This window comes from Oncorhynchus clarkii, chromosome 22, assembly GCF_045791955.1.
Source record: "Oncorhynchus clarkii lewisi isolate Uvic-CL-2024 chromosome 22, UVic_Ocla_1.0, whole genome shotgun sequence".
NCBI lineage: Eukaryota > Metazoa > Chordata > Actinopteri > Salmoniformes > Salmonidae > Oncorhynchus > Oncorhynchus clarkii.
This window is the reverse complement of record NC_092168.1, coordinates 41347567-41372956: the sequence shown is the minus strand read 5'-3', so window position 1 is coordinate 41372956 and position 25390 is coordinate 41347567. Positions and strand designations below refer to the sequence as shown.

At 41.5% G+C, this 25390-nt stretch overlaps 1 protein-coding gene across 1 annotated transcript in view; it reads right to left on the bottom strand.

Annotated features, from left to right (window-relative positions):
- LOC139380129 (uro-adherence factor A-like) overlaps positions 1–21191 on the bottom strand; it is a 58238-nt gene extending 37047 nt beyond the window's left edge. Inside the window, exon 1 of the mRNA XM_071122575.1 lies at positions 21017–21191. Within this exon, the coding sequence (XP_070978676.1) occupies positions 21017–21191 (175 nt within the window). The remainder of the gene's footprint in view (positions 1–21016) is intronic.
- Between the last annotated feature and the right edge of the window lie 4199 nt (positions 21192–25390).

Genomic DNA, 25390 nt, shown 5'->3' with positions numbered 1-25390 from the left:
TTTCGGTTGGTCATTAGCACTGCATGAAATTGTAACTTTTGTGCTTGTTTTTAAGGACACACCTAAAATATTGCCTACCTCGGCGCAAGCGAGCTGATGTTAGACAGGTAAATTGCAGAACCTGGCGTCAGTGCTGAAAAATGTAAGTGTGCCAGTTCTTACATGAAGAAATTGCAAACGAACGTGCTTTTGACAGTTGCGCCTCCTTACCACCAGTCAAAAATAGAGTCCCCAATCTCCACCATTGCTTTTAACTTTCTAGTCATGGCAATACCACTGTTTACAATAGCAATACCTACAAAACAAAGTCAAATTAAAAGCCCACAGCTTTGTTAAAGGACAAAATGGAAGCTACTGTGTGGTGTGTTTGTGCCTGCGGTGACATCATGGTAACACTATGGGGGAGGTATGTGTAGAATAGCACAAGGTTAGCCTTTTATAGACAACTAACCCTCTGACAAAGACAGGATGATATTTTGAGAGAGCCAAATCAAAGTATCCCCTGTTCCAGAGAATGCAAAAGCAAGATCACTGTGGGTGAGTAAATACTCTTTGGAAATGAATCATCATTGAATGTACAAAATTCTACCTCAGATACGTAAAGGAAATGCTTTTTTCACCATATTTCACAACTATTGAACTACAGTAAGGTATTTACATTTGTACAACTTATTTCATTAAGGAAGTTAATGGCTTCCAGTTGAAAATCTGAGAGAATAAATTCATAGCAGACTAAGGCCTGGATGAATTCACAATGCTTGGCATTTCTGCGGAAACCACCTGGTGACGAAAATGTAATGTATTAAACTCTCTCTGGGCTCTGTAAAAATTGTATTGGCCCTCTGCCTCCGTCTCCTCCAATAGGACCCACAAGAAGACAGTCCCTGGAATGTGAAATGCAGGGCATAGTTTAGCTATGCAGGAACTGCCAAGTCTCCTTTACACACAGGAGTTAATTTACATGTAGACCTTCTAGAGAGGCCGCAATACTTTATGCCTAAACCTTCCACTGCCCTCATCATACAGTACCTAAGCATGAACCGTGTACTGAGACATTGGACTCCAGCTTCTTATGAGATAGTGCAGTTCATTTGAGGGTATTTTCATCCATATCGGTTGTATTCATGATTCATTCATGATTCATGATTCATTCGGTTGAATTCATGATTCACCCCACCGGGCCTTCACGACTGGACTACCGAAGTTATCTGCCCGAGGGAGTTATCTGCCCGAGGGAGTTAACCGACGTTACCTGAACGCCCATCTGCGGCCCGCTAATCGTTAGCTGTCTTATCGGCTGATATCTGAATAGGTCTATCGGACAATTTTTCTTGGGTCACTATAACTATATCTATATCAATTGGATTGATCCCCTCTACCACAGGGAACCCCACTAATCTATCGATGGAAACGCACGAGGTGGCTAAAAACAGACCTCCATCCTCTGCCAGCTTGCATGTTAACATTAGAATCCTCCTCCCTAAGTTTGTTTTATTCACTGCTTTAGCACACTCTGCCAACCCGGATGTTCTAGCTGTGTCTGAATGCTGGCTTAGGAAGACCACCAAATATTCTGAAATCTTCATCCCTAACTACAACATTTTCAGACAAGATAGAACGGCCAAAGGGGGCGGTGTTGCAATCTACTGCAAAGATAGCCTGCAGAGTTCTGTCCTACTCTCCAGGTCTGTACCCAAACAATTTGAACTTCTACTTTTAAAAATCCACCTCTCTAAAAACAAGTCTCCTACCGTTGCCGCCTGATATAGACCACCCTCTGCCCCCAGCTGTGCTCTGGACACCATATGTGAACTGATTGCCCCCCATCAATCTTCAGAGCTCGTGCTGCTAGGCGACCTAAACTGGAACATGCTTAACACCCCAGCCATCCTAGAATCTAAGCTTGATGCCCTCAATCTCACAGAAATTATCAATGAACCTACCAGGTACCACCCCAAAGCCGTAAACATGGGCACCCTCATAGATATCATCCTAACCAACTTTCCCTTTAAATACACATCTGCTGTTTTCAACCAAGATCTCAGCGATCACTGCCTCATTGCCTGCATCTGTAATGGGTCAGTGGTCAAACAACCTCCACTCATCACTGTCAAACGCTCCCTGAAACACTTCAGCAAGCAGGCCTTTCTAATCGCTGGGTGCTGGGGTATCCTGGAAGGATATTGATCTCATCCTGTCAGTAGAGGATGCCCGGTTATTTTTTTTGTTAAATGCCTTCCTCACCATCTGAAATTAGAAATTTAGAACCAGGAACAGATATAGCCCTTGGTTCTCTCCAGACCTGACTGCCCTTAACTAACACAAAAACATCCTGTGGCGTTCTGCATTAGCATCGAACAGCCCCCGTGATATGCAACTTTTCAGGGAAGCTAGAAACCAACATACACAGGCAGTTAGAAAAGCCAAGGCTAGCTTTTTCAAGTAGAAATTTACTTCCTGCAATGCAAAATCAAAAAAGTTCTGGGACACTGTAAAGTCCATGGAGAATAAGAACACCTCCTCCCAGCTGCCCACTGCACTGAGGATAGGAAACACTGTCACCACCGATAAATCCACTATAATTGAGAATTTCAATAAGCATTTTTCTACGGCTGGCCATGCTTTCCACCTGGCTACACCTACCCCGGTCAACAGCACTGCACCCCCCACAGCAACTCGCCCAAGCCTTCCCCATTTTTCCTTCTCCCAAATCCAGTCAGCTGATGTTCTGAAAGAGCTGCAAAATCTGGACCCAGACAAATCAGCCGGGCTAGACAATCTGGACCCTTTCTTTCTAAAATGATCTGCCGAAATTGTTGCCACCCCTATTACTAGCCTATTCAACCTCTCTTTCGTGTCATCTGAGATTCCCAAAGATTGGAAAGCAGCTGCGGTCATCCCCTTTTCAAAGGGGGGGATACTCTAGACCCAAACTGCTACAGCCCTATATCTATCCTACCCTGCCTTTCTAAGGTCTTTGAAAGCCAAGTCAACAAACAGATTACCGACCATTTCAAATCCCACCATACCTTCTCCACTATGCAATCTGGTTTCAGAGCTGGTCATGGGTGCACCTCAGCCACGCTCAAGCTCCTAAACAATATCTTAACTGCCATTGATAAGAAACAATACTGTGCAGCCGTATTCATTGACCTGGCCAAGGCTTTTGACTCTGTCAATCACCACATCCTCATCGGCAGACTCGATAGCCTTGGTTTCTCAAATGATTGCCTCTCCTGGTTCACCAACTACTTCTCTGATAGAGTTCAGTGTGTCAAATCGGAGGGCCTGTTGTCTCTATGGGGGTGCCACAGGGTTCAATTCTTGGACCGACTCTCTTCTCTGTATACATCAATGATGTCGCTCTTGCTGCTGGTGAGTCTCTGATCCACCTCTACGCAGACGATACCACTCTGTATTCTTCTGGCCCTTCTTTGGACACTGTGTTAACAACCCTCCAGACGAGCTTCAATGCCATACAACTCTCCTTCCGTGTCCTCCAATTGCTCTTAAAACCAGTTGAGTCTATGGGGGCGCTATTTCATTATTGGATAAAAAAAAACGTGCCCGTTTTAAGCGCAATATTTTGTCACGAAAAGATGCTCAACTATGCATATAATTGACAGCTTTGGAAAGAAAACAGTCTTACGTTTCCAAAACTGCAAAGATATTATCTGTGAGTGCCACAGAACTCATGCTCCAGGCGAAACCAAGATGAAACTTCAAACAGGAAATGAGCAGAATTTCTGAAGCTCTGTTTTCCATTGTCTCCTTATATGGCTGTGAATGCACCACGAACGAGCCTGCCCTTTCTGTCGTTTCTTCAAGATGTCTGCAGCATTGTGACGTATTTGTAGGCAGATCATTGGAAGATTGGCCATAAGAGACTACATTTTCCAGGGGTCCTTTGTCTAAATTGGTGCGTAATCTTCAGGTGCGGGCATTTTCTCCTGGGATTCAGGAGAGAAAGCACACTTCCACGAACAATATATTATCGAAGAGATATGTGAAAAACACCTTGAGGATTGGTTCTAAACAACGTTTGCCACGTTTCAGTCGATATTATGGAGTTAATTTGGAAAAAAGTTTGGCGTTTTGATGACTGGATTTTCAGGTTTTTTTGGTAGCCAAACGTGACGCACCAAACGGAGCTAATCTTTCAGGAAAAACTGAACATTTGCTATCTAACAGAGTCTCCTCATTGAAAACATCTGAAGTTCTTCAAAGGTAAATGATTTTATTTGAATGCTTTTCTGTTTTTTGTGAAAATGTTGCCTGCTGAATGCTAACGCTAACGCTAACGCTAAATGCTACGCTAGCTAGCTACTGTTACACAAATGATTGTTTTCCTATGGTTGAGAAGCATATTTCTAAAATCTGAGATGACAGTGTTGTTAACAAAAGGCTAAGCTTGAGAGCTAGCATATTTATTTCATTTCATTTGCGATTTTCATGAATAGTTAACGTTGCGTTATGGTAATGAGCTTGAGGCTGTATTCACGATCCCGGATCCGGGATGGCTAAGTGCTAGAGGTTAAATACAAGTAAAACTAAATGCATGCTCTTCAACCCATCGCTGCCTGCACCTGCACGCCTGTCCAACATCACTACTCTGGACGGTTCTGACTTAGAATATGTGGACAACTACAAATACCTAGGTGTCTGGTTAGACTGTAAACTCTCCTTCCAGAATCACATCAAACATCTCCAATCCAAAGTTAAATCTAGAATTGGCTTCCTATTTTGCAACAAAGCATCCTTCACTCATGCTGCCTAACATACCCTTGTAAAACTGACCATCCTACCGATCCTCGACTTCGGCGATGTCATTTACAAAATAGTTTCTAACACCCTACTCAATAAATTGGATGCAGTCTATCACAGTGCCATCCGTTTTGTCACCAAAGCCCCATATACTATCCACCACTGCGACCTGTAGGCTCTCGTTGGCTGGCCCTCGCTTCATACTCGTCGCCAAATCCACTGGCGCCAGGTCATCTACAAGACCCTGCTAGGTAAAGTCCCCCCTAATCTCAGCTCGCTGGTCACAATAGCAGCACCCACCTGTAGCACGCGCTCCAGCAGGTATATCTCTCGGGTCACCCCCAAAACCAATTCTTCCTTTGGCCTCCTCTCCTTCCAGTTCTCTGCTGCCAATGACTGGAACGAACTACAAAAATCTCTGAAACTGGAAACACTCATCTCCCTCACTAGCTTTAAGCACCAGCTGTCAGAGCAGCTCACAGATTACTGCACCTGTACATAGCCCATCTATAATTTAGCCCAAACAACTACCTCTCCCCCTACTGTATTTATTTATTTTGCTCCTTTGCACCCCATTATTTCTATCTCTACCTTGCACATTCTTCCACTGCAAATCTACCATTCCAGTGTTTTACTTGCTATATTGTATTTACTTCGCCACCATGGCCTTTTTTTTGCCTTTACCTCCCTTATCTCACCTCATTTGCTCACATTGTATATAGACTTATTTTTCTACTGTATTATTAACTGTATGTTTGTTTTACTCCATGTGTAACTCTGTGTTATTGTATGTGTCAAACTGCTTTGCTTTATCTTGGCCAGGTTGCAATTGTAAATGAGAACTTGTTCTCAACTTGCCTACCTGGTTATTAAATAAAGGTGAAATAAAAAAAATGAAAAATTCAGGGTTATCCATAAATCATCCACATTAATGTAGAAGTGTTTAGAAACATAATCTATTCTTTTTACAATAAAAGTGTCTCCAAAATGACACAATATGTTCTTTACTATTCATTTCTATTGGTCACAAAATAATCTGAAACACAATACAAACAAACAGCAAATGCATCCAACACATTTTTAGTCACAAGCTTGATGTAATCATTGCGTGCTATAAATATGGGACCAAATACTAAACTGTTTACTACTTTAACACAAATACAGTTTTTTTTTCTCACCCATCTACACATGAAACCCCATATTAATAAAGTTTTTTGAAATGTTTGCAAATTTACTGAAAAGGAAATACAGAAAAATCACATTTACAAAAGTATTCACACCCCTAAATCAATACTTTGTAGAAGCACCTTTGGCAGTGATTACAGCTGTGAGTCTTTGTGGGCAAGTCTCTGAGAGCTTTACATACCTGATTTGCCCATTCTTCTTTTTTTAAATTCTTCAAGCTGCATCAAATTGGTTGTTGATCATTGCAAAACTGTAACTGGTCCACTCAGGAGCATTCACTGTCTTCTGGTAAGCAACTCCAGTGTAGATTTGACCTTGTGTTTAAGATTATTGACATGCTGAAAGGTGAATTAATCTCCCAGTGTCTGGTGGAAATCACACAGAACCAGGTTTTCCTATAAGATCTTGCTGTGCTTAGCCCCATTTCATGTATTTTTTATCCTGAAAACTCCCCAGTCCTTAATGATTACAAGCATACCCAGAACAATATGCAGCCACCATTATGCTTGAAAATATTAAAAGTGGTACTGTGTTGTATTGGATTTGCCCTCAAAATAACACTTTTATTATTCAGAACAAAAAGTGAAATGCTTTGCCACATTGTTTGAAGTATTACTTTAGTGCCTTGTTGCAAACAGGATGTATGTTTTGTAATATTTTTATTCTGTACAGTCCTCCTTCTTTTCACTCTGTCAATTAGGTTAGTATTGTGGAGTAACTATAATGTTGTTGATCTATCCTCAGTTCTCTCCTATCACAGCCATTAAACTCTGTAACTGTCTTAAAGTCACCATTAGCCTCATGGTGAAATCTCTGAGCGGTTCCCTTGCCGTCTGGCAACTGAATGACGCCGGTATCTTTGTAGTGTAATTAATATGTTCAAAGGGATTTTCAATGCTGCCCGTAGCATTGAATGCAAAGACAGACAGCGAGCATTTGGCCTCCAATGGTACATATTTTTTTTTTACTTTGCCAATCAGCGTTGAGCTAAACTGAGTGAGCTCAACTGTGAATGGTCCTGGAACACCAAAGAAAAGTGTCAAGGGAAGACAGTTTGGATTTTCTGTCTCTCCTATCAAATCGCATCGAGAGCATACGTCATTGACAGAAAAAACTTGAATTGTTGCATCTAATTGGCGTTTCTCTACAAGTGGGGTGTGTCGTGAATTTACTTTCATTAATCTGATGACTGTTATTTATTTAATCCACTATGTTTAATTTTTACCCAATTATATTAATCATATAACAATTAACTCATTAGGATTTAGCGGTACCACAGAAGAGGTTAAAGAGTTAAGGTATATATCTATTACATCGATAAACAGTCATCTTATTTGAAGATAAGCCAGCCAGTGGATGGTTCCAGTGGGGGTGATGAGAGAAGGGTACTACAGTAATTTGAGTCTCATAGTAGGATGGGATGGTTTGAAGAGTTCGAGATATTTGACTCAAGACAGCTGATCAGCTGTACCAGTGATAGTCTGAGGGGAGTTTGTCGCCTCTTCCTCCTCGTGTTGATTATTCAGGGTTCAGGATTAAGACCAATATGGACATGAGCTGCAGCTCTTCGTCTATCTGGTCTAAAGAAAGGTGAGTTTGTTTCTTCACCTCGTGTTGAGGTTCAAACTTTCAACAATTTCAAACATGTAGCTACCACTCCACCCTTGTCTGGTATGTTAATCCTTAGCCAGTCCTTTTAAGCACTCAGGTCAAAAACTGACACGCTCTTCTGACCTCACTAGGACTGTGGCTACTTAATGTGCAAAATACATGATTATAAGTTCTCTCTTATGACTCCTAAAATCACATTAATATATTAACAAAAATATGTTAATAATTTCAATATCGTATGCACAAAGTATTGTGCATATGTTATTGAAATGATGAATGTATTTTTGTTAAGCTATGAATGGGATTTTAGGAGTCATAAGATTTTAGGAGATCCCCCCCAGTTTTCACTGTTGTCACTAAGCATAGGTGATTTGATGATGTTGAATAGTTGCTGGAATAGTGGAGGCCTGCTCAATAGTTGTTTAGTGGTCTGAAAATGTTGGAAACATTAACTTGATTGACCATGCTGTCAGTCATGTAACTGTTTGTTACATGCAATGTGCTTTGTGGACTTCACAGGACAGAGGTTGCTCTACGGTTTTGTGATGAATCAAAGGTGTGGTTGAATTTATTCTGCCACTGTGTCTTCTTAATGTTTCGGCCTTTAGGCCTATATATCATGGTCAATAGGCATATGAACTAACAGTTTATAGAGCAAACAACGCAATTATCACAACACATAGGTTGTAACATGGCTTTTTTGTCAGGCTTCCCCAGTGATTTTACACACACACCACTACTGGGGACCTTACAGATAATTGTATGTGTGGGGTACAAAAACCATGTTAAATACCATTATTGCACACAGAGTGAGTCCATGCAACTTATTACGTGACTTGTTAAGCAGATATTTACTCCTGAAACTATTTAGGCTTGCCATAACAAAGGGGCTGAATAGTTTTTGACTCAAGACATTTCAACTTTTAATTTTTAATTTTTTCTCAAAAATGTCAATAAACATAATTCCACTTTGACATTATGGGGTATTGTGTGTAGGCCAGTGACAACAAATCTCAATTTAATCTATTTTAAATTCAGGCTGTAATAGTCAAGGGGTGTGAATACTTTCTGATGCCACTATAAGTGAATTTGTCCCAATACTTTTGGTCCCCTAAAATGGGGAGCCCATGCACAAATAGTGCAGTAACTTCTAAACGGCTCCCCCAATATGGATAAAAGAATACTCTCAAATTAAAGCTGAGAGTCCGCACTTGAGAGTCCTCTTTAGAACAGAGCCAAAACAACAAAACGTGTCACTGTCCCAATACTTTTGGAGCTCACTGTATGTGCTTCTTGCCTGCATGGCCTTGAGATCTCAGTTAACAATAATTTTGGAAAATTAGTATTTGCCACTACATTTTAAGTTGCTTTTCTTCCACCTAAGCCTTACTGTATACACTCGAGTCAGGAAGAATAGACAACTAGTGGACAACTGGCTCTTGATGATGACGTCCCCAGTGTAGATTGAAGATCTTTATTAGTTGATTAGTTTGAATCAATTGTGTTGAGGCTTGGCTGGAAAAAAGCCTTGTATATGGTTGCTCTCTAAGAACTGTTGGCCACACATTTAACGGTAGATTTAGTAGGCCTAAATCCCAGTTTATGCTAGCTAAATCGTTTGCTTATATAGCAGTTATACAAGGCAGAAACATTGTTCCCGTGCTGAAAAAAACATTGAATGCCAGTTTCAGTGAGAAGCATAGCAACATCAAGGTAACTTGTAACAGATGACCCCGTTTTTCCAAAGACAAACCTTCCCATTAGCCGCTTAGTCTACCTTTTAAGATTTCAAAATAGGGCATGTTTTCAGTATCTTAATGCTGTTTTCTTACGTTTTCTGATTTGTTTCAGTGCATGCATTCTACCAGATTTGGACAAAGAACTTCCACAGTCCACAGAGTTCACTCAAAATGGCAATAGCTCTGAACCGGGTTTGATTTTTAAATTTTTACATTTATTTAAATGTTGTTCGTTCTCTTTTAAACAACCAATAGTTGAAAGCTCACCGCTCAGTTATCACATGGCTCATGTAAATTCTGTAGTTGCCCCTTTAAACATACCAAGGTCAACATCCCCAGATAGTGTTCACATCTCTCTCATGTAAATGTTGTAACTACAGTACATAAAAAGATTTATGAACAATTTATCTGGGAAATATTCCATCTTTGTTCTTGTCTTCATTCGCATGTGTCACGTTCTGACCTTAGTTATTTTGTTATGTCTTTGTTTGAGTATGGTGATGATTTGAAGGTTAATATTGTGGCACTGTGCACTGAAATGTTTTCATTGTGAGACAAATAAGAAAGTTGTATTGTATTTATTTTGATCATCTGTTAAGACAATGAATAGTTCTTTAGTATAGTTAGCACATTTAGTATGTTTTAGTTTAGTGTTCTCTGCAATTTCATATGAAGTTACTGTTGAAGTCGTAAGTTTACATACAGTACACCTTAGCCTTACATTTAAACTCAGTTTTTCACAATTCCCTGTCGTAGGTCAGTTAGGATCACCACTTTATTTTAAGAATGTGAAATGTCAGAATAATAGTAGAGAGAATGATTCATTTCAGCTTTTATTTCTTTCATCACATTCCCAGTGTGTCAGAAGTTTACATACACTCAATTAGTATTTGGAAGCATTGCCTTTAAATTGTTTAACTTGGGTCAAATGTTTCCGGTAACCTTCCCACAATAAATTGGATGAATTTTGTCTCATTCCTCCTGACAGAGCTGGTGTAACTGAGTCAGGTTTGTAGGCCTCCTTGCTCGCACACCGCTTTTTCATTTCTGCCCACACATTTTCTATAGGATTGAGGTCAGGGTTTTCTGATGGCCACTCCAATACCTTGACTTTGTTGTCCTTAAGCCATTTTGCCACGACTTTGGAAGTATGCTTGGGGTCATTGTCCATTTGGAAGACCCAGTTGCGACCAAGCTTTGACTTCCTGACTGATGTCTTGAGATGTTGCTTCAATGTATCCACATGATTTTCCCTCCTCGTGAAGCCATCTATTTTGTGAAGTACACCAGTCCCTCCTGCAGTAAAGCACCCCTACAACATGATGCTGCCACCCCCATGCTTCACGGTTGGGATGGTGTTCTTTCAACTTGTAAGCCTCCCTATTTTTCCTCCAAACATAATGATTAAAGTCAACAAACAGTTCTATTTTTGTTTCATCAGAACAGAGGACATTTCTCCAAAAAGTATGATCTTTGTCCCCATGTGCAGTTGCAAACCGTAGTCTGGCTTTTTTATGGTGGTTTTGGAGCAGTGTCTTCTTCCTTGCTTAGTGGCCTTTCAGGTTATGTCGATATAGGACTCGTTTTACTGTGGATATAGATACTTTTGTACCTGTTTCCTCCGGCATCTTCACAAGGTCCTTTGCTGTTGTTCTGGGATTGATTTGCACTTAACACACCAAAGTACGTTCATCTCTAGGAGACAGAACGCGTCTCCTTCCTGAGCGGTATGACGGCTGCGTGGTCCCATGGTGTTCATACTTGCATATTATTGTTTGTATAGATGAACGTGGTACCTTCAGGCGTTTGGAAATTGCTCCCAAGGATGAACCAGACTTGTGGAGGTCTACAAAGTTTTTTCTGAGGTTGATTTCTTTTGATTTTCCCATGATGTCAAGCAAAGAGGCACAGTTTGAAGAGTTTGAAGGTAGGCCTTAAAAAACATTCACAGGTATACTTCCAATTGACTCATATTATGTCAATTAGCCTATCAGAAGCTTCTAAATCCATGACATCATTTTCTGGAATTTCCCACACTGTTTAAAGGCACAGTCAATTTAGTGTATGTTAACTTCTGACCCACTGGAATTGTGATATAATGAATTATAAGTGAAATAATCTGTCTGTAAATAATTGTTGGAAAATGTACTTGTGTCATGCACAAAGTAGATGTCCTAACTGACTTGCCAAAACAATAGTTTGTTAACAAGAAATTTGTGGACTGGTTGAAAAACAAGTTTTAATGGCTCCAACCTAAGTGTATGTTAACTTCCGACTTCAACTGTATATGTGATTTTGTTTTAAGTAGATAACACATTTCAATGTTGTTATACACAATGCAATCAAAAACCTGATCTAATTTGCACATTCATAATGAGTTTCCAATACATTTGCAGCAAACAGTAGAATTTTCGGCACAAGCTTCTCAGAATTAGTTGCCACAAATGTGTAGCAAATTGGCCTAAGATTTGCCACAACTGTTTTTTTTGGTCAGGGTAATTGGAGACTCTACCCTGTGGATGGGAACTGAGTTGACACTCTACCTGTCTCCTGTTCTCACTTTCAATGTCCTACCTGCTTCTTCATATCCTTAATAAACCTTTAAAAGCCCTCTCCGGATAACGTCACATGGAATGAGGGGGAAGTGATACGCTCACATGGAAAAGTTAAGCATCATACATGAGATTATGTTAACAAAAACTGATACTTTCCAAAAGGTTGTTACCACGGTGGGCCTTTCATCTCCATTATGCTCAGGGACGGATCAATTATTGTTATTGCATTATCAAGAGCGAGGGGTAGTCTTGCTTAGATAAAGACGATGTGTACTTGCTCATTTTGTCTGTTCATCCACTTTGTGATTTTACACAATTCTATTAAGTTACACAGATCTTGACCCTCCCCCAATGATGGATCACCATTCTCAAGGCTGGTTGTCCTCACACTGTACAAATAAATTAATCCTGAGATTATACAAAGATTGATGAGGTTGTAATGAAAGATGAGAAGATACCTTTGTGAGCCCCATTACAAAATTTGCCCAGTTGAAGTTGTCATTAAATTGCACTGCACTACACTGCTCTACTATCATTTTACCTCTATAAAACGTAAACATATCCTGACATTTTATAAAACTGTTTCATTTAACAAGTGAAAGTCGAATTTGTATGGTCCTTTTGGGCAATTGTTATTGCAGGTTAACAGTGGCTGAACCTTGTCCTTTTCAAATTGAATGATTTAATACGTGTTACAGTAGTTTCCATTTGTCTGAAACGTGCTCCTCCCTCCATGAGGGAACCTGTACTGTAAACATTTCTGTCGCGAGGTCAAAGGCATGATCTACATCAGATCTGTGTAATCTACATCAGATCTGTGTAATCTACATCAGATCTGTGTAATCTACATCAGATCTGTGTAATCTACATCAGATCTGTGTGATCTACATCAGATCTGTGTAATCTACATCAAACCTGTGTAATCTACATCAGATCTGTGTAATCTACATCAGATCTGTGTAATCTACATCAGACCTGTGTAATCTACATCAGATCTGTGTAATCTACATCAGATCTGTATAATCTACATCAGATCTGTATAATATACATCATATCTGTATGATGACAGTAGGAGTCCCAGGGTATGGTAGTGCACGGAGCACTCGCACACAGCAGAACAGGAGGAAGAAGGCATGATGAGACCATCTTGATTCTTGATTTCCCTGCCTGGTTTAAATGCAACCGCTGCCCCAGGGCAGGTGCAGGGGTCACCTGAGAATTCAGAGCCAAAGTCTGGCAGTGTGCGGTTTGTCTTTCAAACAGTAGAGTAGACCTAGACCCCCTCTAATCCCATAGACCCCCTCTCATCCCACATAAAGATGGGGCTCCTGGCCTTAGTTCTTTGACAGCTGGTATGACTTGGGAAGTGGAGGGAGCAGAATAAAAACGATAACTAGGAGCATATGGGAGGAAATGGCTGGGCCAATGTGACTGCTGACTGGGGTCAGAGTACTGCCAGAATGACCCACATCCATCCCTCCCTACCGCCCCCATTCTCTGACCCCTGACCCACATCCGGCTACACAGGTGTAATTGTAATCGGCTACATCTACACTTGTCATGTTAGTCATGATCAACTTGACTAGCATTTCCATATGCTGTGAAACATGATATTCAACTACAGCAATTTGTATTAGGTCATTTTGCTGGTAGTATGTATGGAAACCCTAGATGTTTGCCACCCTGAAACTATACCATAGTTGTTCATCAAAGAGGCCAACAAGTGTTCAAGGAAAAAATTGGTCTGTTACAAATGTAGAAATGTTGATAATTCTATAACTATCCAAAACAGTCTTTCCAGTTTGGGGTCTGACAGACAAGGTACAGTAGGCAAGGAAGCAAATCAAACCAAACAAATAAAGCATATAATTCCTGAATATAATTCCCCCCCCCCCGCCATTTCACACACACTAAAATGATGACACTCCCATTGGGCACAAAACACAGCTGGAAACAACTGGAAACAAACTCTTTATAGGCAGATGATGCTAACATATCCTTACAGCAGCCAGCTCTGTCCTCTGTGATCACTGCCATGCTTTTACCTGTCAATCAAAACCCACAGCAAAAAAAAATCTCATTGTTTGAAGTCCAACCAAGTCGACTTCATGGGATGCCGTGTCTGACTGAAATATGTCAGTGTCAAAGAGATGGACTATGCTCAATTGAATATGTGCATATTACATTTCATTTAAAATTTGATTACACGTTTTTTTTTACATTGATAAGATGAAACCGCATAGATTCACTTTACTGAATGGATGGCCCAGATTCCCCTCCCAATACATCACATTGAAGTATTTCAATATTAATATTTAATATTGTCTAACAGCTGAGCAAAATCCCTCATATTAAAAAACCTTGTTTTCTCCCTGCTCTAGGATGCTGGTATTGTCTAATCATGTTTGTTTATCTCTTTCTTAAAGATACAGTTCAGAAACTTCTCCACTAAACTCTGAACTTCAAATTACACACAGAAGTCTAATACTATTGAAACACGTCCTCTAGTGTTCAAACTCTGGACTTCAAATTGCACACCCAAGTCTAATGATATTGAGACATATCAAACATTCCTCCACCTCTGAGTGCATTTGGGGAAAAATAACTGGGTAAAAGAGGAGGTGGAACTGCTTTCCCTTGTGATTAATGTGTTGGGAAACATGCAAAGAAAGTTGCATTAAGTCTCCACTCGGGTGAATATAAAGAGCATACTCAGTGGATTTCACCATCCTATGGTCTGACAGGACTCTTCCAGGTAGCCAACAGTGTTGCGAAAAAGACCTGACCTGAACTAACAGAACTAAAGTTCCCCTCTCACACAGTTTCACCAGGAGTGGAAAGGGGGAAGGAGGGATTGTCGAAATAAGTTTCTGTTAACTTTCACCTTGGTTATTGTGTAAGGAGCTGTGGCAGACAGGAATTGATATATAAATGGCACTAAGACGGCACTCAATGAACAGTATAGGGCCATAAGCGAACAGGAAAATTATCATCCAGAGGCAGCGCCCCTAGTGGCCGGGGACTTTAATCAGGGAAACTTAAAACCATTTTAACTCATTTCTACCAGCATGTTAAATGTGCAGCCAGAGGAAAAAAAACTCTTGATCACCTTTACTCCACACACAGAGATGCGTACAAAGCTCTCCCTCGTCCTCCATTTGGCAAATCTGACCATAACTCTATCCTCCTGATTCCTGATTACAAATAAAACCAAAGCAGGAAGTCCCAGTGACTCGCTCAATGAGGAGGTGGTCAGAGGACTAAGCTACAGGACTGTTTTGCTAGCACAGACTGGAATATGTTCCATGATTCTTCCGATGGCATTGAGGAGTACACCACATCAGTCACTGGCTTCATCAATAAGTGCATCAATGTTGTCATCCCCACAGTGATAATACATACATACCCCAATCAGAAGCCATGGATTACAGGCAACATCCGCACTGAGGTAAAGGGTAGAGCTGCAGCTCCAAGGTAACCTGCCTAAATGACTACCGACCTGTAACACTCACGTCTGTAGCCATGAAGTGCTTTAAAAGGCTGGTCGTGGCGCACATTAACACCATTAGACCCTAGACCCACTCCAATTTGCATACTGCACCATCAGATCCACAGATGACCAAATCTCCATTGCACTCCACACTGCCCTTTCCCAACTGGACAAAAGGAACACCTATGTGAGAATGCTATTAATTGACTACAGCTCAGGGTTCAACACTATAGTGCCCTTAAAGCTCGTCACTAAGCTAAGGACCCTGGGACTTTACACCTCCCTCTTCAACTGGATACGCCTGGTATGGCAACTGCTCGGACCCCGACCGCAAGGCACTACAGAGGCATCACTGGGGCCAAGCTTCCTGCCATCCAGGACCTCTATACCAGGCGGTGTCAGAGGAATGGCCAAAACATTTCCAAGGCTTCCAGCCACCCTAGTCATAGACTGTTCTCTCAGCTAGCGCACAGCAAACAGTACCGGAGCGCCAAGTCTAGGTCAAAAAGGCTTCTTAACAGCTTCACCCCTAAGCTATAAGACTTAGACTATTTGCATTGTCCCCACCCCCCATTTTTACACTGCTTCTACTCTCTGTTTATTATCCATGCATAGTTACTTTACCTCTACCTACATATACATATTACCTCAATTACCTCGACTAACCGGTTCCCCAGCATATTGACTCTGTACCGAAACCGCCTGTATGCCTTTCTACTGTTATTATATTGTTGCTCCTTAATTATTTGTTATACTTCTTTTTCCGTTTTCTTTTTTCTTTTCTTAAAACTGCGTTGTGGGTTATGGGCTTGTAAGTAAGCATTTCACTGTAAGGTTGTATTAGGCGCCTGAGACAAATAACATTTGAATTCATTTTGTGTGAAATGCAAACAGGACAATTTTGATTGATATGAGAATTTGTCCTGTTATGGACAGGCTGTGTACTGCACAGCTTATAATTTTAACACCAACAACAACACAATAGAGAAGCATTATGTTTCCTAATGTTCTGGTCATGATTTATGAAGATAGAGACATAGTCCCCCTAACACAATGAGAGAGTGATGCAATATTTTATTTTACATTTATTTAACTAGGTAAGTCAGTTAAGAACAAATTCTTATTTACAATGACGGCCTACCCCGGCCAAACCTGGGTCAATTGTGTGCCGCCCTATGGGACTCTCAATCACAGCCCGGTTGTGATAAAGCCTGGAATCGAACCAGGGTATGTAGTGATGCCTCTATCACTGATATCCAGTGCCTTAGACCGCTGTGCCACTCGGGAGCCATTAAGAGTAACATCCTTTGCTCACATATTCACTCCTCGAACCGAATCTGAGAAAATTATCACTGTAACTTACCTAGCTCATTAAAGTGAATTACAGACTACAATTTGGTGCCTTTAAGGTAACCCCTCGTCCTCTGATTAGAAACAGATGAGGTACTTGAAACACTTTATTTTCTATTAGGACTGATTAAGGTAGTGCCAAGGGCTACTTCTCTCTGATAAACCAAAAGCTTGGCTAGTATTTATTATTGTTAATCGCTCCAAGTCATCAAGGAGAGGAGACTGTTTGATGGAGCCAGTGGGAGTGGGACTAAATTGTTTAAGGCAGCATTTTCATGGGAACTTTTACCACTAACAAGGACATGACTCTCTGAGACTCAGCCACATTGTGAGAAGCAGATATTCTGATATTCTGCACGCGAAAGCAAGAGTTGAGGATGGGATCTGACAGAGGCATGGGTCTCCCGTCACTCACACTGACACAAAAGGCATTGTGGGAATCTCTCATGGCAGCTCAGCTTTGATGTCTGTGTGTACGCTGGGATGAGGGCTGGAACTACTCCTTTGTTTATAACACTGACAGAATTCAAAGTGTGCATGGCAGAAATGTACAATTTGCTTGATGAGTTATTAAAACATGGTAATGTATTCAAAGTGAGAATCAAGCATCTCTAATGTGTTGCAGATGCACAGTAACATGTGTACTGGGGCATATTCTGGCATCCGTAGTGAAAAAAGTACCCAATTGTCATACTTGAGCTCTAGTGTGTTGCAGATGCACAGTAACATGAGTACTGGGGTATATCCTGGCATCAGTAGTGGAAAAAGTACCCAATTGTCATACTTGAGCTCTAGTGTGTTGCAGATGCACAGTAACATGTGTACTGGGGCATAATCTGGCATTAGTGGCTCTAATGTGTTGCAGCTGCACAGTAACATGAGTACTGGGGCATAATCTGGCATCAGTGGCTCTAATGTGTTGCAGATGCACAGTAACATGAGTACTGGGGCATAATCTGGCATCAGTAGTGGAAAAAGTACCCAATTGTCATACTTGAGCTCTAATGTGTTGCAGATGCACAGTAACATGAGTACTGGGGTATATCCTGGCATCAGTTGCTCTAATGTGTTGCAGATGCACAGTAACATGAGTACTGGGGTATATCCTGGCATCAGTGGCTCTAACGTGTTGCAGATGCACAGTAACATGAGTACTGGGGTATATCCTGGCATCAGTGGCTCTAATGTGTTGCAGATGCACAGTAACATGAGTACTGGGGTATATCCTGGCATCAGTGGCTCTAACGTGTTGCAGATGCACAGTAACATGAGTACTGGGGTATATCCTGGCATCAGTGGCTCTAATGTGTTGCAGATGCACAGTAACATGAGTACTGGGGTATATCCTGGCATCAGTGGCTCTAATGTGTTGCAGATGCACAGTAACATGTGTACTGGGGTATATCCTGGCATACAGTTCAGAGTTATTCCCATACGTTGGTCTTCTATAATGGACGTGTCAATCAATTCATATCAACAATAGCTATCTAGATTATTGTTGGAACATCTCAGTTCTAGGGGTGTAAAGTACACATGTTCTCAGTTCGGTTCAGGCTATGCCCATGCTGCTAAACCAGGAAGATCCTCCATCATCGTTTAAATCTCCAGTTTGGGAACATTTTGGCTTCACAGTAGATTACAACAGCGATGGACAGAGAGTCGTGGATAAAACATTAACAATATGTTGCCACTGCTCAATGAGAATAGCATGTGCAGAGTGGCGCGTGTAGCTTGTTGTTGTTGTCAGCCAATCACAATTCATCAAAGTGGCACAAAAGTCATAGAGCCTCAATGTGTGGCAAAGCAAATTAGGATATCTAATCAATGGAAGATGGAATTAAAATGATGGGATTTAAAGTTAAATGAAAAGGATAGGCTACAATGACCACGCGCCAACAGGTAGGCTGCTACTTAAAAGAAAGCTTGCATGATATACAGTGCCTTGCGAAAGTATTCGCCCCCCTTGAACTTTGCGACCTTTTGCCATATTTCAGGCTTCAAACATAAAGATATAAAACTGTCTTTTTTTGTGAAGAATCAACAAGTGGGACACAATCATGAAGTGGAACGACATTTATTGGATATTTCAAATTTTTTTAACAAATCAAAAACTGAAAAATTGGGCGTGCAAAATTATTCAGCCCCTTTACTTTCAGTGCAGCAAACTCTCTCCAGAAGTTCAGTGAGGATCGCTGAATGATCCAATGTTGACCTAAATGACTAATGATGATAAATACAATCCACCTGTGTGTAATCAAGTCTCCGTATAAATGCACCTACACTGTGATAGTCTCAGAGGTCCGTCAAAAGCGCAGAGAGCATCATGAAGAACAAGGAACACACCAGGCAGGTCCGAGATACTGTTGTGAAGAAGTTTAAAGCCGGATTTGGATACAAAAAGATTTCCCAAGCTTTAAACATCCCAAGGAGCACTGTGCAAGCGATAATATTGAAATGGAAGGAGTATCAGACCACTGCAAATCTACCAAGACCTGGCCGTCCCTCTAAACTTTCAGCTCATACAAGGAGAAGATCAGAGATGCAGCCAAGAGGCCCATGATCACTCTGGATGAACTGCAGAGATCTACAGCTGAGGTGGGAGACTCTGTCCATAGGACAACAATCAGTCGTATATTGCACAAATCTAGCCTTTATGGAAGAGTGGCAAGAAGAAAGCCATTTCTTAAAGATATCCATAAAAAGTGTCGTTTAAAGTTTGCCACAAGCCACCTGGGAGACACACCAAACATGTGGAAGAAGGTGCTCTGGTCAGATGAAACCAAAATTGAACTTTTTGGCAACAATGCAAAACGTTATGTTTGGCGTAAAAGCAACACAGCTCATCACCCTGAACACACCATCCCCACTGTCAAACATGGTGGTGGCAGCATCATGGTTTGGGCCTGCTTTTCTTCAGCAGGGACAGGGAAGATGGTTAAAATTGATGGGAAGATGGATGGAGCCAAATACAGGACCATTCTGGAAGAAAACCTGATGGAGTCTGCAAAAGACCTGAGACTGGGACGGAGATTTGTCTTCCAACAAGACAATGATCCAAAACATAAAGCAAAATATACAATGGAATGGTTCAAAAATAAACATATCCAGGTGTTAGAATGGCCAAGTCAAAGTCCAGACCTGAATCCAATCGAGAATCTGTGGAAAGAACTGAAAACTGCTGTTCACAAATGCTCTCCATCCAACCTCACTGAGCTCGAGCTGTTTTGCAAGGAGGAATGGGAAAAAATGTCAGTCTCTCGATGTGCAAAACTGATAGAGACATACCCCAAGCGACTTACAGCTGTAATCGCAGCAAAAGGTGGCGCTACAAAGTATTAACTTAAGGGGGCTGAATAATTTTGCACGCCCAATTTTTCAGTTTTTTATTTTATTTGTTAAAAAAGTTTGAAAAATGTTGTTCCACTTCATGATTGTGTCCCACTTGTTGTTGATTCTTCACAAAAAAATACAGTTTTATATCTTTATGTTTGAAGCCTGAAATGTGGCAAATGGTCGCAAAGTTCAAGGGGGCCGAATACTTTCGCAAGGCACTGTATATTCCACAACTCTAAAAACATTGATTGATTATATTCCATCTAAATCAGTGGTACTTAACCTTGTTGGAGGTACTGAACCCCACCAGTTTCATATGCGCATTCACCGAACCCTTCTTAATTGAAAAAAAAAATCAAATTCAAAACATAGGTATATATTTGACTGGTGCACAAAATGAACCGTGCATCAACATCACTGTGTTCAAAGAACAAAATCATCAAAACATTTTCACACAGATGATCATTTTCACACAAAAACAAAAACATAATAATGAATATTTACTGCAAATCAGTGTGACTTCTGCTGTTGCCTTTCAGAGACCAGTTCAGAAATGCGCGGCTTCACCTTGGCAAGTGCCACTCTCATGTCATTTTCGCAACAAAGTCTGTTCCTTTTCTTCGTTTTTATGTCCAGCATTCTCGAAAAGGATTGCTCGCAAAGATATGTTGTAACAAACGGTATGAAAATCTCCAGAGCTTTCTTAGCAATAACAGGGTACGTTACCATTTGTTGACACCAAAACGTTGAAAGCGTTGTTGTTCTGAAGAGTTGCTGTTGAACCTGGCTCTGCTGAATTTCAATGATTTCATCGAGGTATTCATCATTGACATCTGTTGTCTCAACACTAAACGTGAACGGCTGTCTCACCCATGCTGGATATGACTCTCTTGTAGGGAAGTATCCGTCGAGAGAATTTGCAAGCTCATCTAAGTGCGTGGCAATTGCTTGCTTCAGTTCAGCGGGTACAGATACATCTTCGATCTTACTTGCACAGTCGTCCAGCAGGGGAAAGTTTGCGAAGTTATCGTTCTCTGTTCGTCGTTTCCATAACGGTAGCTTTTTTTGAAAAGCCTTCAGGTTTTCCTCCGCTTCGATGATGTTGACTCCACCGCCCTGCATCTTTTGATTGAGATGATTGAGAGCTGCGAAGATATCGGCCATGTACGCTAAAATGAGAATGAACTCAGAATTTTTGAAGCAATCTGCATGACAATGTTGGTGCTCTTGCAAAAACAGGGCTAATTCCACACGCACGGCAAAAACACGATTCAGCACCTGTCCCCGGGATAACCACCTAACGTTAGAATGGTACAGAAGTACCTCGAATTCAGAGCCCATTTCTTTACACAGCTCACTGAAGATGCGATGCCGCAGAGCACTAGTTCGCACATAGTTCACGCATTCCACTACAATTTTTAATACTTCTGCCAGTTTTGGAGGCAAGGTTTTTGTTGCCAACGCATGCCTGTGCAGAATACAATGCGTAACAATGATGTGTGGTGCATCAGCTTTCACTAGCGCACCAAAACCAGACTTTCTTCCCAGCATGACTGGAGCTCCGTCCGAACAAACTGCAGAAACCATATCCCATGAAAGATTGTTGTCTTTGAAGAAGTCATCCACAAGTTTCTTCACATCGGCTGCCTTAGTTGTTGTTGTAAGAGGCTTACAAAATAAAAATTCTTCCTTTATCACGTCGTCTTTCACATAGCGCACGAATACAGCAAGCTGGCTTAGATTGGAAACGTCTGTGGTCTCGTCGAGTTGAAGGCTGAATTTTGCCGGGCTTGAAATCAGATCTGCAACTACTTGAGCCAAGATGTCTTTGCTCATGTCCTCTATTCTGTCGCTGATGGTGTCATTTGAAAGAGGAATTTGGGATAACTTAACTTCAGCCTCTTTTCCCAGCATGATATTCGCCATCTTCAACGCAGCTGCTTTTATGAGTGTTTCACCAATGGTGTGTGGTTTGCCCTGCTTTGCGATCAGGTAAGCAACTTCGTACGATGCAGTGAGGATCGGTTTGTTGATGGGTACAAAGCCGAGAACAGGCAGAGTAGCCTTTTCATCGAATCTGTCTCTCTACACCTTGAATTCAGCGAGCGTTGTGTTCTTGTATTTTCCATCTCCATGCAGCTTAAGGAAGTGTTCTCTTAGTTTTGCCGGTGCTAGACTAGAATTGCTCAACTTGGCATTGCAAATCATGCAGTTAGGACACTGACTCCCATCACGTTCGGTTATACACGTAAATCCATATTGTACATATTCGTCCGACCACTTTCTTTTTTTGCTCGACATAGTAAGTATGAAGGGATTAAAATATTAAGAAAGAAATCACAAGTCGACTACTGAGCGCACCAAATTCCCTGCAGCACAGATAGGCCAAGCGATGTAGCGTGATCACCTGCAGCCAATGATGGCCAAGCGGAGCGTGTCATCACGAATCATATTAATCGAATGTGTGTCTTGACCTCCGCCGAACCCCTGAGACTGACTCACCGAACCCCTGGGGTTCGATCGAACCCAGGTTAAGAACCACTGATCTAAATGATCTTTATGCAAGAGTGTATAATTTATTTTCTATATGTATTTCTCTTTTGGCAATTTGAATTACATTTACCAATAACTCCTATACCAACAATAAGTTGCTATAACGACACAGGGCGAGACCCAGATGCAGACACAGGAGGCAGATGGTTCAAGTCTCTGATATTTCTCTGATGGTCTCTGATGGCTCGGGTCTCTGGGGTGGCAGGTAGCCTAGTGTTTAGAGCGTTGGACTTGTAACTGAAACGTTGCAAGATCGAATCTCCAAGCTGACAAGGTAAAAATCTGTTGTTCTGCCCCTGAACAAGGCAGTTAACCCACTGTTCCTAGGCCATCATTGAAAATAAGAATTTGTTCTTAACTGACTTGCCTATTTAAATAAAGGTTCAAAAAAATATACTATAAAATTATAAAAATACAAGGGTCAGGCAAAAGTTCATTAACTAGGTCAGAGTCCGAAAGGTACATGGCGGCAGGCAGGCACGAGGTCAGGGCAGGCTGAATGGTCAGGCAGGCGGGCTCAGTGTCAGGGCAGGCAGAACACGTGGGAACCGGCAAGGCTAGAAAACAGAGAGAAGGAAAAACAGGAGCACGATAAAAACACACTGGTAGGCTTGACAAGACAAACTGGCAACAGACAAACAGAGAACACAAGTATAAATGCATTGGGGATAATGGGGAGATGGGCGACACCCCGAGTGGGGTGGAGACAAGCACAAAGACAGCTGAAACAGGTCAGGGTGTGGCAGTTGTGGCTATTAAGTTAAGAGATTAACAGCCTGCTGGAGGCAAATCGGGGTAAGTAGATACTAAAGTGTCATTGGCCGATATAACTTGCAGGATATCATGGTAGCCAATGTTTGAGTGAACCAGTATACCTGGATTTACTGTCACTGCTGCTAGTAGCATATATATTTTATTATTACTAGTAGATTTTAAATGAAGATAGCTAGCTATCTAAATGCACTGTGCCATGCAAAACGAACTGGCACATTCAAATCAAATTAAATCAAATCTAATTGTATTTGTCACATACTCCGAATACAACAGGTATTTCACCTTACAGTGAAATGCTTACTTACAAGCCCTTAACCAACAATGCAGTATTAAGAAAAATAAGAAAAATACCTAAGAAAAATAAGAAATTAAAGTAACAAATAATTAAAGAGCAGTAGTAATTGAGGTAATATAAACATGTAGGTAGAGTTATTAAAGTGACTTCTGCATAGATAATAACAGAGAGTAGCAGCAGCGTAAAATAGTGTGGGGGGGGGCAATGCAAATAGTCTGGGTAGCCATTTGATTAGATGTTTAGTACTCTTATGGCTTGGGGGTAGAAGCTGTTTTGAAGCCTCTTGGACCTAGACTTGGTGCTCCAGGTACCGCTTGCCGTGCGGTAGCAGAGTAAACAGTCTATGACCAGGGAGGCTGGAGTCTTTAGGGCCTTCCTCTGACACCGCATAGCATAGAGGTCCTGGATGGCAGGAAGCTTGGCCCTAGTGATGTACTGGAACACTACCCTCTGTAGTGCCTTGCGGTCGGAGGCCAAGCAGTTGCCATACCAGGCAGTGATGCAACTAGTCAGGAGGCTCTCGATGGTGGAGCTGTAGAACCTTTTGAGGATCTGAGGACCTATGCCAAATATTTTCAGTCTCCTGAGGGGGAATAGGTTTTGTCGTGCCCTCTTCACGACTGTATTGGTATACTTAGTTTGTTGGTGATGTGGACACCAAGGAACTTGAAGCTCTCAACCTGATCGACTACAGCCCCGTCGATGAGAATGAGGGCGTGCTCGGTCCTCCTTTTCCTGTGGTCCACAATCATCTCCTTAGTCTTGGTTATGTTGAGGGATAGGTTGTTGTCCTGGCAGCACACGGCCAGGTCTCTGACCTCCTCCCTGTATGCTGTCTCGTCGTTGTCAGGCCTACCATTGTTGTGTTGTCTGCAAACTTAATGATGGTGTTGGAGTCGTGCCTGGCCATGCAGTAGTGGGTGAACAGGGAGTACAGGAGGGGACTGAGAACGCACCCCTGGGGAGCTCCAGTGTTGAGGATCAGCGTGGCAGATGTGTTGCTACCTACCCTCACCACCTGGGGACGGCCCGTCAGGAAGTCCAGGATCCAGTTACATAGGGAGGTGTTTAGTCCCAGGATCCTTTGCTTAGTGATGAGCTTTGAGGGTACTATGGTGTTGAACGCTGAGCTGTAGTCAATGAATAGCATTCTCACACAAGTGTTCCTTTTGTCCAGGTGGGAAAGGGCAATGTGGAGTGCAATAGAGATTGCATCATCTGTGGATCTGTTTGGGCGGTATGCAAATTTGAGTGGGCCTAGGGTTTCTGGGACAATGGTGTTGATGTGAGCCATTACCAACCTTTCAAAGCACTTCATGGCTACGGAAGTGAGTGATACGGGTCTGTAGTCATTTCTACAGCTTTCCTCACTCGGACCAGGTCTGGATCCAACCAGGTCTATACTGAACTGGTTTAGTTGTCCTCGGGTCCGTTCAGAACGGGTCTCTATATTAAACATTTTATTTATGCATAACTGGTCCGAGTTTGAAAAGCCCAGGTCCATTTCGAAATGGAGGCTGTAGAAATAATATAACAATAACATTTATAAGACTTGTTCATGATCTCAGACCCTTCTTAAAACAAATCTTTCTTTAATGAACAAGTCTGAGAAATTGATATATTCTTTCTACAGCTTATTAGCGTATACCTAATATGTTCCCCCTGTTGATGATGCTTATTATACATTAAGGTTTAACCAATCATGTATGCTGATGCTAATATGATGTACAATATTCAATGA